The 14,414-nt window shown below is 50.0% G+C and overlaps 1 protein-coding gene across 1 annotated transcript in view; it reads left to right on the plus strand.

Moving 5' to 3' along the window:
• IKZF3 (IKAROS family zinc finger 3) overlaps nt 1-11,182 on the plus strand; it is a 36,993-nt gene extending 25,811 nt beyond the window's left edge. Inside the window, exons 7-8 of the mRNA XM_074926559.1 lie at nt 2,913-3,029; nt 9,075-11,182. Of these exons, the coding sequence (XP_074782660.1) occupies nt 2,913-3,029; nt 9,075-9,778 (821 nt within the window). The 3' untranslated portion in view covers nt 9,779-11,182. The remainder of the gene's footprint in view (nt 1-2,912; nt 3,030-9,074) is intronic.
• The last annotated feature ends 3,232 nt before the right edge of the window (nt 11,183-14,414 follow it).

The raw sequence follows: 14,414 nt of genomic DNA on the forward strand, positions 1-14,414 counted from the left end.
GGCTGTATTGCGAAGACATTGTCAAGGACCTTTTGTGGCCCATAGAGATGATCTTTTTTCTTTAGGGAAAAAAAAAAATGGCTGTTAGGAAGGAATAGAAAATCTGAATGTGAAAGAAAAGACCCTCAGCGTTAAAATAAAATGGCAGACAGACATCAAGCTGGAAGATTGATACTTAGAGCTGTCCCAGAACATATTATGTAGGTCAATAGTTAGTCTCCTCAGCAATCTCATCTGAGTAAAGACTCTTGGTACCTCTGCAGGAAGCCGCTTGTCTGCCCTCTTGACACTAATTTAATAAAGTTCCCTTGGTGGCACATAAATAACATTGACAAGACAAGTAGTCACTGATGTGCTACGTGGAGCTTGCAGGGTGTTTCTAGGGCTGGCTGAGAGGACTTGCAGAAACTTCACTCTCTGAGTTCCGTCAGAAGGTAAAAAGATTCTGAAAATGTAAAATTAAAGCTTTAACAGAACATGAGTGCAGCTCATGAAGTTAAAGACCGAGAAAAAGAGGAACTAGAAGAACAAAATAAGAAAAATGAAAAAGTGGTAGGGACCAGGAAGCTGCTCTTATGACATGGATTAATTATGTTTGCTTTTTTTTTTTTTTTGTCATTTCCAACATAAATTTTTGACTCTACAGCACCGTATGTATTATTATCTTGTTCGGAATAGCTGTGGGTTGTTAAAATTTAAATTACTATTATTAATGACTTGTGCAATGATCCTGTCAAGATTACAAGCTGGGTTGGGGATGGTTCAAACCTTGAACCCCAGTTACCTGAAGATAACATAAAGAGCTCGGAAAGCGTATTTCCACTTTTTTGGAACATGACAGTTAAACAGAAGGTTTGAAATTAAAAATCCCATAACATTATTCTCAGGAATTAACTAGAGCTTCTGGCCAAAATCCAAAGGGATGATTATGTTCTGCCTACCTAACTTTCCCTTATAGTTTCAACTTAAGCTGATGTTTTGTCTCACTTTATGTAAACTGTTACGCAGTGTCTTGGTATTTCATGCTGGAAGCAGGTGCATTTTAGCAGCTGATGAATATATTTATGTAAGTCTCTAAACAGACAGAGCGATTTGGAATAAAAATCAGACTAGAAGAGCAGTCTGTTCCTGCCTTGAAGGCAGTGTCTGTGCACGCTCCCTGTGGGTTATCCTGTTTATCATGGGGCTACAGCCTGATGAGACAGGACTCGGGTCGTGCTGAGTGGAGCCCTCTTATCCCATCCCTCCTGAGTCGTATTTGTAGCTAGTATTTGTGGCACTGAGGACTTAGGAAGCACTTTACGTTTTCAAACTGCTGAACAAACATTAACAAATAGTTCTGGCTGAGGTTTGGTGAGTCATGGTTTGTGCTGACTGAAACTCATATGGTATCAATAACAGCAATAATAAACAAGTAAGGAGAGACCGACTTTGAAATTTATAGGGCAGCGCTACACACGGAGCTGTGGAAGGATGAAACGGTGTTTTTATCACTTGCCGTACTTGACAAGCTGCAATTTAAGCCCAATACCGAATAAAACTGCATTTAGCAGGACTGAAGTGGTGCCAAAGTGCTTGTATCATTTTCCTCTGGCATTGCTTCTCTCTCATGCAGGCGATGCTCCCCATATTTAGGTATGCTAGTGCACTGGTACGGTAACACAGCAGCCAGGGTTCTTTCAGTGACATCTGACCTTTTGTATTACCTTGGGAAAGTAAATTACCTTTCCCTGTCTTTATTTTCCTCTACTTAGATACCAACTCCTCAAGGCACGGGCAGTCTCTCTAAAACGTGTCTCGTTTTCACCACCGTGGTCCCTCATGCTGAAACTCTTCGTGCTACATTTTAATTAGAAAAGCACCAGTTGTGACACTTGTTCTTCAGGCGAGAGCAAGCAGCAAGCTTTCTGGGGGGGAGGGCGTAGCAGTTAAGTTCAGTATTAGTCTGGCAGTAGCGATATGAGGTGGCAGTCCTTCGGCTCGGCTGATCCAGCTCAAAAGCCCGTGCAGCCTCCCTGAGGTGAGAGCAAGCAGAGTTTCCGTGAAATGATGGGCACGGGGGAGCACGAGCTCTGGAAAACGGTAAGATCCGTGAGAGAGTCAGTGGCCCAGTCTCGAGGGAGCGATGGCAGGGCGTGTGCACTTCTCCTAAAATTAGAAAATCTGGAGGTTGTAATGAGCTCTCAGACACAGAGTGGTAATGCTTACAAGTGTGCCAGAGAGAAAATGTTCTTCATTAGTTTTAGCTGTAGCATTTAGGATAAAAAAACGAAGTGATAATGACACCTGGAAAAAAATGAGTTAGAAGTGAATATTGAAAGGTTATATTATTTTGATTTTAATGATACACTGATACATTTCATCCAGGTTTCTTAGTGATTAGTTGAGAAGCCATCTACATATGACTGATCTCTAAAACGTGTGGCAAGAGAACTGAAGGGCTGGTGCTGAAGTTTTGAGGCACTGTGTCGGTCTGCAGGTGTCACAGTCTTACTCAGAATAAAAAAGAAAGGCCAACAGGGGTTGTATATCCTTCTACGTTTTGTAACCAGCCCTTTCCAGCCAGTTTATTTTACACTTCCTCTTGCTAATGAAGATATTGGTTTGGTATGGTTTATGCTCTCCTTGCACGAGCTCAGGACTGCAAGATTCGTGTCTGCTTCTGTGCTTGGTTCCACTGACCGCAGCTGGTGCCCAAGATGCAAAGAGCAAGAACGACAGAGAAAGCAAAACAAGTTTACATCAGATCTCCAAACTGTTTCCTCCCAGTTAGTGTGGCAAACTCCGGAGATTAAGCCATTCATCTCTTCCTTTTCTTTTTTTTCTTTTTTTTTTTTTTTTCCCTTTTCACCTACGTGTTGTTGTTTTTTGTTTTTTTTTTTGTTTTTTTCTCTTCACGTTTTCCAAACTAGCAAGCATGGAGGCAAGGCACATCAAGGCAGAGATGGGGAGTGAAAGAGCCCTTGTGCTGGACAGGCTAGCAAGCAACGTGGCAAAGCGAAAAAGCTCAATGCCTCAGAAATTTATTGGTAAGAACAAAAAACCTTTTCATGTGCAACAGTTAAATATGTGCAAGTTGGTAACCTGTAGTACAATGCCTCTGTTTATTTCGAATATCCTTCTCAAGTTTATAATCTAATCTAATACAAGAGAATATAAATAAAGTAACTAATTTTTCTGATGTGTTTTTAGTGATTTGTTGTAGGATTTTGATTAAAATAAAAAAGAATACATTCTGCTAGATACTTAAACTGGATGGAAGCTACTGTTGTGCTTTGTGTCTATTTGTGTAGGCAATTTATAAATGCATTTTATGAGCTTCCGTGTGTTGTTTTCTGTACCTGTGCCTTTGAAATGTTCTCTGCTAGGTTCTTTACAGGAAAAGAACAGGAAGGCTTAATGCTGTTCAGAGCTGAGGGCTCTTTCTAGTCAGCAGGAGTTGAAGATACTTGCAGCATGCATGTGTGGAATAAGGCCTAAAGACAGAAAAGCGTTGGATTTCTGTTAGTCATCCTGCTGCATTTGAATACGATTTAAAAATATCAAATCCTTTCTTGTGGTAATTTAAGCAACACGATGTTTCCATAGTATTTTCTTTGCATTTAATTTTATATGATCAGAGTTTTGCATGCTGGGGACCTTAAATACTAGTCTGGCAGGTTTTGTGAACGCCTGATCCTCTTGGCTAGTCTTATTTCATTAACTTGCCTTTTAAAAAAATAAAATGCAACTCTTGTGTCCTGAGTAAAGACCTGACTTAGTCAGCAGTTCTGTAGTATTAGCACTAGTGCTGCCTTCTTTGTTACATTCTGTGTGCTTCTAGAGGGTTCCGAGTGGTTATTTTTGTGCATCTGAACTTTACCTTCAGAACAGGGGCCTGTGTGGTGGCTGGTGTTCACCCACAGGGCTGGGGAGGGGAGAGGCGTGGGGCTGGGAGTGCAGGCAGGGATCGGGATGGGAGTGCAGGCAGGGGTCGGGATGGGAGTGCAGGCAGGGAGTGGGATGGGAGCGCAGGCAGGGAGTGGGATGGGAGCGCAGGCAGGGATCGGGGATGGGAGCGCAGGCAGGGATCGGGATGGGAGCGCAGGCAGGGAGTGGGATGGGAGCGCAGGCAGGGATCAGGATGGGAGCGCAGGCAGGGATGGGGATGGGAGTGCAGGCAGGGATCGGGATGGGAGTGCAGGCAGGGAGTGGGATGGGAGCGCAGGCAGGGAGTGGGATGGGAGCGCAGGCAGGGATCGGGGATGGGAGCGCAGGCAGGGATCGGGATGGGAGCGCAGGCAGGGAGTGGGATGGGAGCGCAGGCAGGGATCAGGATGGGAGTGCAGGCAGGGATCGGGGATGGGAGCGCAGGCAGGGATCGGGATGGGAGCGCAGGCAGGGATCGGGGATGGGAGTGCAGGCAGGGATCGGGATGGGAGTGCAGGCAGGGAGTGGGATGGGAGCGCAGGCAGGGATCGGGATGGGAGTGCAGGCAGGGAGTGGGATGGGAGCGCAGGCAGGGAGTGGGATGGGAGTGCAGGCAGGGATCGGGATGGGAGCGCAGGCAGGGAGTGGGATGGGAGCGCAGGCAGGGATCAGGATGGGAGTGCAGGCAGGGATCGGGGATGGGAGCGCAGGCAGGGATTGGGATGGGAGCGCAGGCAGGGATCGGGATGGGAGCGCAGGCAGGGATCGGGGATGGGAGCGCAGGCAGGGATTGGGATGGGAGCGCAGGCAGGGATCGGGATGGGAGCGCAGGCAGGGATCGGGGATGGGAGTGCAGGCAGGGATCGGGGTGCCAGACAGACCTGCCTGCAGAGGGATGCTCCCAGGACCTGGCCTGGGCGCCCGGGGCTGAGCTCCAGCCCTGGGTAACAGGATGCTGCTGAACCCAGAGGGGCATAAAAGCAACTTAATTCTGGAAGGTAACGGAGCTCTTACTGGGTTTGGTGGGTAGCACTGGACTTTCATCTGTGAAAACCGGTAACTGTTACTTCGACATCTAGCAGGGCTTTCAGAAGGTCACCTTCCTACCGGCACGAGGTAACGCCGGCACGCTCCCTCTGAGTGTCTTTGGGTGCTTAATACTGAAACTGTTGACTGTGTGACTTAGCCCTTACATGTCACGCTGTGATTCAGACAGTAATACTAATGCAAATGTGTTTGAAAATCTTTAGCTTCCTTTTTTTTTTTTTTTTTTTTTTAGCGCTGAGATCAGCCTCACCCTTTGTTGTTTTACGCTTGTTACCAGTTCAGTCTTTATGTCTTTTATTAAACACACCTGCAGCAGGACACGACCGCTCAGTGTAGGCTTAAAGTTAAGTACTAGCGCTTTTTGGTTTGTTTTTACCAGTGTACTTGTTACCATGTGGAAAAGATCCTGTTCTGGTTGTGCCTGTGCCCAGCGACAGGGTCTGCAGATGGCATGAAGTGGTGACTGCGTCACGCAGGGGTTTCTGTGGAAAAGTTGGAGGACCCAGGGCAGTTACACCTACACGAACAAAAGAACCAATTTCTGAAACGTTCTGTTTTTCTAGAACCTATGTAATTGTCATGTTTTTGTTAAGTAATGTGTGAAAAAATTACTCACTCGGTCCCTTTTATCCCTGGGAAGTATGTGTGCCAGTGCAGTCTGTCTGACCTTGATTTGACTTTTGTGACTTTCTGAACTGTACGTGGAGGAGCGCAAATCTGCCAGGACAGCTTTGTGATTTCTTGGGAAACGGCGCTCTCGGAACGGGCGCTGATTTTTCATTTTGTCAGGAAGAAGGGATAGAGATGTGTACTAACAAGGCATCTTTGTTTGGCTCATTTCTGTGAATGAAGTCTATTGATCAGAAAAAAAAAAACCCAACCCAACCCTTTATTATTATTTGAGGGCTCTGCAGAGATTCGTACGAGCGCCAGGAGTCTTGCCTGCTTTATTTTTTCACGTTTTCCTCTTCAGTAGCTACCTCGTGTGCACAAGTGTAAGTCTCAAATAAGGACACAGATCAGCAGGCCGTGTACTGGATGTTTAACCTCTGCCTAGGCCCCACTTCAAAGGCTTCTCCTGCAAAGATTTCGTCCTCAGCTTTTCCTTTAGTTACGCGGGAACGATGATTTGAAGGGAAGTTTATGAGTCTGTGTTTCCTATTTTGCTGTGGATTCCTATTTTGCATGTATATGGAGCAGAACTACAAACCTTGGCTTTTTATATACTGCCTGCTTGAATTAATAAACAGGTATTTTTAAAAGAACAAATAAAAATAGCCCAGCAGAATAGACACCTGTGCTGGTGGTACTTCACTGCTGTGTAGGACCCTCATGGGGCTGTACCTTCAAGTTGACAAAAGTCAAAGTAACCAGAGCAGTCAGCGCATTCCTGCCACCTTACACCAGCTGAGTATCTTGGCCCACAGACTTCTATTTCTTCCTTTTTACAAACAAGTTCTCCCTGAGACCAGGAGTAAAAATATATTTCTCATAGTGGTAAAAGTGCTAGTGCCGTTCTGACACAGCACCCGACCCCGCCGTCCCCCAGAGCGCAGAGGCCGACGAGAACCCGCCGCCTCGGTTAGCACGGCGGCAGGAAGCAGGGTCACTCCCTCTTTCCAGTGTCCACACCTCGTCGGGCTGCAAAAATCTACGTCCATTTTACAGCATGCGAAGAAGCATCACTGAGCAGCGCATGGGTGTGTGTCATACGCTCTGGCTCATGTGTGAATTTTGAAGGGGAAAGCTTTTGCATTGCACGGAGACAAACAGAAAAAAAGAGGAGAGGTGTTCTGCTAACCAGTGGCTGCTTTGTAAATGAACGCTGGAGAACTTTGAAATTTCATTTTTAACGTGGTGTTTTTTCCATAACTTTGTGGCACTTCGCCTGGTGTGGGTAGCAGCTTAACTCAGAATAATCCAGCGCATCGTCCTGCCGGCTACAGAGATAAAACCTCGGCTGCTTCTGGCACAGTCCATCTTCCTCATCCCCCGGCCCCTGTAGACTCCTTTCCCTTTTTCTAAATCCCTGATACCAACTTTCTCCTGCCTCGCTGCTGTCCTTTCGGAGAGAAGCACCGACCCGGTGCTTTCTCTTTCTCTCTATGGAACAGTTTACTGGATTTGTCTGGGAGGAAACAAAATAAACATCAAGAGTGCTCCCCTCATCCGAGCGATTTCGGTCTGGTGCCGCAGCTTGATGGTCTGGAGAGACAGTGAGTGCTTGCTGGGGCACTTCCATGCAGACCAGCCTGCCTGAATGTGGGCTTCTTGCTGCGGTACCCAGCTCCGAGTGCGCCGGCCGCGGGGTGTCTGCTGGGGGAGAAGCCCTTCTGTCTGTAACGCCTTTTCCTCCCGAAGGATCTCAGAAGTGTCGTGCCCTGGTCTGCAGCCAGGTTTCCTGACCCTCTGGTATGAATCTGCGTCTGATGTGCCGCGGCCTTTTAAAAGTGTCCGGCAACGTGACACGTTCCTGTGTGTCAGGAGAGCGTTTGGGGATTTGCATTTTATCTGCTGTAGCTGGTGATGTGAGGGAGACAGACAGGGCTCTTGTGGGGACTCTAAAAGGCCACCAAGGCAGTGGAAAAACAGCGGCGTGAGAGCCTCAGCGATCACACGCTGTGTTTTTTGCATCTTACCTTATGACAGTGAATCCTCACCCAAAATTTATAGGGAGTCTGGTCTATTTTTGCTTTTGTTGCTTCTTTTTTTTTTTTTTTTTTTTTAACATTTCAAATTTGTTCACGTCTTTCACTTGCCTGGAGCTGGTTTTATGAGTCATGCGAATGTGCTGTATCGTTGTGTTTCCTTCTGTGTGAAGCTGGATAGTAAGTTTTGTCGAGGGTTGGAAGCAGTTACACTCTTGTGGTTCGCTAACCTTTTTGAGTGTTTTATAAAAGAAACGTGAGCTCCTGGTTTTCTGCCTCTGCAGTGAAACCTAGTGAGTTTCATATACATTGAGTCACGGTGTTGACAGGTGACTGATAAACATCTGCACTATTCGAGTTACCGTAACTAAAAGATTAGTGGATCTGATGTTTACAAGTCCCTTGCATGTGAAACGTTTGGCCTGGTCCATTTTTTTCAAAAGCTATGAACAATTTTATGTTTTATTTAACCACAGAATTCAGCGACTTATTTCTAGGCATTCACCAAAAAAAGGGGCTTTAAGCCTTTTGGGGTGCAGTTTTATTTTCTTGCTGCACCTGGCGTAGAGAAAACTAGTTGCAGTGTGGCGCCCAGCTCACCCCCCCTCGCCTTAGTCCTTGCGAGAGGAGGCGTGGGCAGAATTGGAGGTACCTGCTCTCTCCCCCCGTCCTGTCCAGCCGAGAGCTTTCAAAGCCCCAGAGCACACCCAGAGAGGGGTACGTTTCACTCCTCCCTCACTAGCCCCATGTCAAGGGACCCTCGGGGCGTTGTTCTATACACGGAGACAGAGCTGCTGGTGTTAGATTATCTGAAAACCTGGGTAGGGTTCAGAGAAACCAGGCGTGGTGCAGAGGAGGCTGTAGCTGTCAGAGGACCGTGGGGAAAATTGACTTCCACGTCCAAGGAGACATCAAAGACTCCTCTGTCAGATGGGTAAAAGTAATGAAAAGTGCGTCAAATCTCAACTGGCACTTGTCTTCGCTTTTTCTGTTAGAGAGGGCCGCACTTCTCAGGGCGCAAGTCAAGAACGAAAGGTTGCACTCTCGGTACCAAAAATGGAGTATTTGGTTCACTTCCATTCGGTCATTTACAAGTATTTTCATTAGTGATTATTTACCTTTTTCTAGAAAAAAAAGATGAGAGAAGTTATCTATGGAAGCTTTGATAATATTCTTCCCCTTAAATTCCAGAATAATTTAAAAAACTCAACGATGATTTGTCCAGTACGTATCCTCACCACCTCCTCTATTAGATTTTTTTGCTTCCAAGCCCAAATTTAAAAAAAAATAACAAAACTCAACCCCGCCCACCCACCCAGAAGCTACTTGTGTATCTGAAGAGCCACTTTTTGCAGAGAACATTTCAGGCCTCTCTACTTTCCAGAGACTGCTGCCGTTTAGAAAAGGCATCGTAGAGTTAAGATACTTCTTTACCCACCCAGGTAATTTAATACCTCTCCTCTCTTGCAGGTGAGAAACGACATAGTTTTGATGTTAATTATAATTCCAGTTTCATGTACGAGAAGGAAAGTGAGATAATGCAGGGGCGCATGATGGACCAGGCCATCAACAACGCCATCACCTACCTCGGGGCTGAAGCCCTGCGCCCTCTCGTGCAGACGCCGCCAGCCCCCACCTCCGAGATGGTCCCTGTCATCAGCAGCCTGTACCCCATAGCCCTGACCCGCGCCGACGCGCCCAACGGCACCGCGCAGGACGCCGAGAAGAGCCACGGCCACCTCAGGGACAAAAGCCTGTCCTCCGACAGAGGCCTCTCCCCCAACAACAGCGGCCAAGACTCCACAGACACTGACAGCAACCACGAGGAGCGGCAGAATCCCACCTTCCACCAGAGCCAGATGATCCCCGCTCAGGCCCGCAACGGCCTCCCGTCCCTGAAGGATTTCCCGAGGCCGTATGACATCATCAAGCCACCCGCCATCTGCCCGCGCGACGCCTTTAAGGTCATCAACAAGGAAGGGGAAGCCATCGGGGTCTATCGCTGCGACCACTGCCGCGTCCTCTTTTTGGATTACGTGATGTTCACCATCCACATGGGCTGCCACGGGTTCCGCGACCCCTTCGAGTGCAACGTCTGCGGGTACAGAAGCCACGACCGATACGAGTTTTCCTCGCACATAGCACGAGGAGAGCACAGAGTAATACTCAAATAACAGGACTGGTTTTCCGAGGTCAAGGGCTTTGTTTTAGATCGGAGGGGAGGCTGGTTTGGTTGGTTTTTTAATTAGCGTAAAGAAATTTCTTGAATATTTTTCTATGCCAGTTTTTAAATGAGTGTCACAGAGAGGTGACACCTTTTTCAATTTTTTTAAAATTTTTTTTTCTTACAAATAATTCCGTGTTCTGTAGCATCTGTGCCTCGCTGCTGCGGTGAGTGGTACTGTATAAAATCCCAGGAGCAGAGACCGATTTTTATACGAACTTTATTTTTGTGAAAATTAAGAGCCATTTAAGATGTTTGTGTTTTTTAACGTGCATTTGGTTTGATAATGTATGCTTTAACTCAGCGCAAAAGGTTTTATGCCCTGCTGCCTGTTTCCCTGCTCGATCAGACGTCGAGGCAGAAGTGTATAGGAGAAGCTTTTTCTTGCTGTTCCAGTCCTGATGGTCTTCAAGCGGCGAATCGCCAAAACGGGGACAACACGCCTCTGGGAGGGATTATTAATTCCTCTTTAAAGGTTTTCCCCTAAGCCTTAAAGAGCGTGTGGCCCCACCACGCTTTCATTTTTCTTAGTCCTCTGTTCACTTTCTTTAAAGTCACTCCCACGTGCCTCTTATTCAGTAATAGCAAAATAAGAAATGAGACCTATTTTGGGGTTGGGGTTTTTTAGCAATATGCATTTTTGGGACACCCGCTGAGGTCACGGGTTGGCTCATCCATGCAGTCTGGGGGAAATCCTAATTTTCGCTGCTGGAAAGTCCTTTCTGATGGAGGCCACGAATGAGGATGAAACCGCGCGGTGCGTTGTGCCCCCGCTCGGCTCCAGCAGCAGAACGCACGGTCGCCCTGGCGGGTCGGTGGCCAGCCCCAGCGGGTCCGCGGCCAGCCCCAGCGAGTCCGTGGCCAGCCCTAGCACGCGGCATCCTTGCGGATGGCGAAGGCGTGGGGCCGGGAGTCACCCGGGCCTGGCAGCCGACACCGTGAGAATCTGCGTGCACGAATGTGTGGGAGCTGACAGCAAAATCACGCCGTGTCTGGTTTTACGTGGGGATATCCCTCGGAGTGAGATGTGCTGTTTTGCAAAATGACTATTTACAATTACTTTGAAGCTGGTTTTTAAAATAGTTCTTTTAATCTTAATCATTGCTCTGCAGCTGTATTGTTAGTCACTGTGCTGAAGATATGAATTTGATAACAGTTCTGCTGAGTGGATGTTTATTCTTTGCAAAAGTATTTTTGTATCATGTAGAGTTAGGTGTGTTCCGATGGGCTCTTTGCATCCATTGTATAGTTTGATATCTGCGTTGCCTTTGTACTTTTCCAGCGTTGCCGTGCCGGTGGAGATCCGTCCGCTTCCGCGAGGGGAGGGTGTGGGGCACAGAGACCCGGGTGGAGTGTTGAGGGTCAAGAAATATTGGATTTTATTCCTCCCTCTGACCTGGGCTCGTTCTTTTAGCTCAAATACTTTCTCCCTCCTTGAATTTTAAGGTACAAAAAAGAAAATTAAATTCATTTTTCCCAATAAGGGTGCGTCTGAAGAAGGATAAATGAGTCTGCAGGGTGCTTGAGTATCTAAAGTGTTGTGGAAGTGCCAGGTCCTAAACCCGGCTTGTCGCTGGGGGTGAGGAGAACTCCCGAGCCGTTTGTGTGACGTTAACATGCGTAGTTTGAAACCAGGTTTAGGATCTTTTCCAATAACCAGTTTCCCATCATGAGGCACAGACAGTGGGCGGGTGGATGTTGGTTCTTCCCCGATGAACGCCCGTGTCTGCGGCTCCACCGAGGGCTTAACCCCCTCGGCCGCTTCCCTGCGTGGCTCCTTCGGTCCCTCCAGCTCTCCCGCTGCGCTCTGGTGGGGGCAGCAATGGAGCCACGTGCCCCTCGTGGGTGATGGAGCTGGTGAAAACGCTCCTCCTCATGGTTCAAGAGAAATGGAGACGCGGTAAAACGCAACTTGGCATTTGCACAGGAAACTCCTCGCGTTGCCCGATGTGTGTCACGCAGCACCGCCGGTTTCTTTCTCCCGCTGCTACCAAATCCTTGAAAACCCTCTTCAGCTCCCCCTCCCACTCCTCCCCTCCCGCCAGGCCGGGCTCCAGCCACCTCCCCCTGCTTCCCGCGCCAGGGGAGCGATGAACCACGGCTCGAGCAGCGCTGCCAGGTTCTGGAAAGGAGGGAGGGAGGTTTTCACACCCTTTTCTCCCACCACTGCGTGGGCAGAGCCACCATTTCAAGATAGGCTGAAGCAAAAGAAGTTCCCTGTGCTGTCTGGGGTTGACGAGCGCAACCTCGTTAGGGCCCTGCTGTTGAGCAATTGTGAAATTTCAACCCAGTCATTTATTAAAATATAGAGAGGTTTTTATGAATATCTGCTGTGGGATGCTCACTGAGGGCGTGCCTGCGCCAGGATCAGGCCCCCTGGTGCAGGTGGGCACATGCCTCCCCTCGTCTCGGGGTCCTTGTCCTGCGGCGCTGCCCCGAGCACCCTCCCCATGGGCCGGGCCAGAGGCTCCTCGGGCCGTGCCCCTGCACCCAAGGGCTGCGCTGGGTGGGGGGCAGGTCCCTGAGCTCTGCGGAGCTTTGCAAATCGCCTCCTCTGGGAAAATGGAGGAGAGAAAACGGCCAGTGTTTGTTGTGAGCCTGATCCGTTCTGCTCCAGGTTTGGTTATTGTGGTACGAAACAAATTTCTGTTCGGACCGTTCCCTTTGAACGCTCCAGCCAGCTGTTTCGTCTGTCTCGCTTCGTTTCTTTATTTACTGCAGAATTACCCCCAAACGGCGGGCGGCACAGAGGAAACTGGCTCTTAGCACTACGAAACGAGCCTCCTATGCTTGCCAGTTTATTGAATTTTTTTAAATTTCCATAAACTCTCCTGCACACAATCAGCTGACGGGACCCCGCGTGCCGCGCGGCTCTCCCTGCCTGAGCTCCTTCCCTCACGAAAGCAGAACGCTGGGAGCTGGAAGGCGACAGGTGATTGTGGGCCGACGGGTGGGAGTGAGCTGCGGGGAGCGGGGCCTGGCACCTCTGGCCGCTGTAAATCACCACGATGGGATGAAACCTGCGACCAGCCCGTAGCCGTGGTGCTTCCCGCCGTGCCGAGCGGGTGGCGGTGGCCACAGGCAGCAGAACACCAAGGCGTTGCTCGGTGGAGTGCTGATGCGCCCCGAGATCCAACGGTCTGCTCCTCTGGCTGCTGAAAAACCGTGGCGGTCTTTAGTTTTCGTTCCTAGTTGGCTGATTCGGTCCAAGGAAACACGAGCCCTTCTCTGACCCGGGGGTGCCGCCGCCGTTCCTTGTCTCCCCAGCGAGCTCGGGACCCGCGTCCCGGGGAGGGGAATGGCCCGACTTTGGCAGAGCAGAAGCGATTCCTGCGGGATGTCCCCGCCGCTCCCGGCCTCCGGACTCGCTGTGTCACCAAGCGCCGTCCTCCTCCCCCCGGGGTTACCGAGCCCAGTCAGAGCAAAACCGGGCACCGGGTGACAGCGCGGGGGAGCGAGGAGCCCTGGCGCTGGCCTCGGCGCTGAGCGGCGGCGCTGACCAAGGCTCCGGTTGGGTTTTGCTCCCAGGGGCCTGCAGGCGTTGCCGGGTGCTCTGAGTGCTGCTGCCATCCCGCCGTCTTCTTCGCAGTCAGTGAGGAAGAGGCTGGTGGCAGGCGGGGAGGGGGGTGGCGGAAGGGACACGCACCCCACGAATTCCCCCAAACGCCGCCGCGCTCCGGCCGCTCCTCCCGGCCAGCGCCGGTGTCCCCCGTAACCTGCACGGGGGCGGGGCTGCTCCCCCCTGCAGAAGCGCCGGGTGAAGGTGACGCTCAGCCTGGACCCACGGGTGCAAGGGGGGAGCTCGAGGTTTCCGTGGGGTGACGGGGGCTGCGCCCACCGTGCCGGAGCACTTCAGTCAGATGGAAACATCCCGGCGGGCGGGAGGGTGGCGGCTCACGCCACCAGCCCTGTTCTAGCACCTTGTTTTAGCAGGTTGACGTTGTTCACACTTATTTCATACTCTCCTGACACCTTCTACCACAAGAAGCTGGACACGCTTACAACAACAAAAAAAAAAAAAAAAGAAGAAAGTCAGAGGATCCTTTTTTTTTCTTTTGCCTTCACTTCCTTCTAGCCTGGGTGAAACTCAGGCACCGAGAGCTGTTTTCCCCTCGCCGTGACGCTGCCAGGTGACTCTGAGGGACCAGGGGAAGCTGCCAACGCTCACAACCCCAGGCCGGCCGAGGGGGCTCGGGGGCCAGTGGACCCCCCAGCGCATCCCCAGCCCGGCTTTCCCCCGACTAAGAGCTTCTAAAAAACCCCTCGGCCCTCTTCTGCCTGGAACCAGCCCCCCTTTAAAGCACCAGACTTCTACAAACGTTGGGCTGGTGTTATGACAGAGAGATCCTTATCTGCTGATACGCTGTAATTGTGATAGAGCGGAGAGGAACTCGTTTCCCCCGTCGTGTTGAAACACGCTTTGTAACGCACAAAAAATCCTATCAAACTCTGCCGGGTGCTGAACTGCATCCTCTGAGCATCCCGGCCGGCTCCTGCTCCCCGCGGGGAGCGGCCCAGCGCCCCAAAAGCCAGGAGGGGAGGGCCGGTGGGGGAGGACTGAGTCACCGCTGCCACCTCCTCCCTGT

This window comes from Athene noctua, chromosome 25 (assembly GCF_965140245.1).
Source record: "Athene noctua chromosome 25, bAthNoc1.hap1.1, whole genome shotgun sequence".
Taxonomy (NCBI): domain Eukaryota; kingdom Metazoa; phylum Chordata; class Aves; order Strigiformes; family Strigidae; genus Athene; species Athene noctua.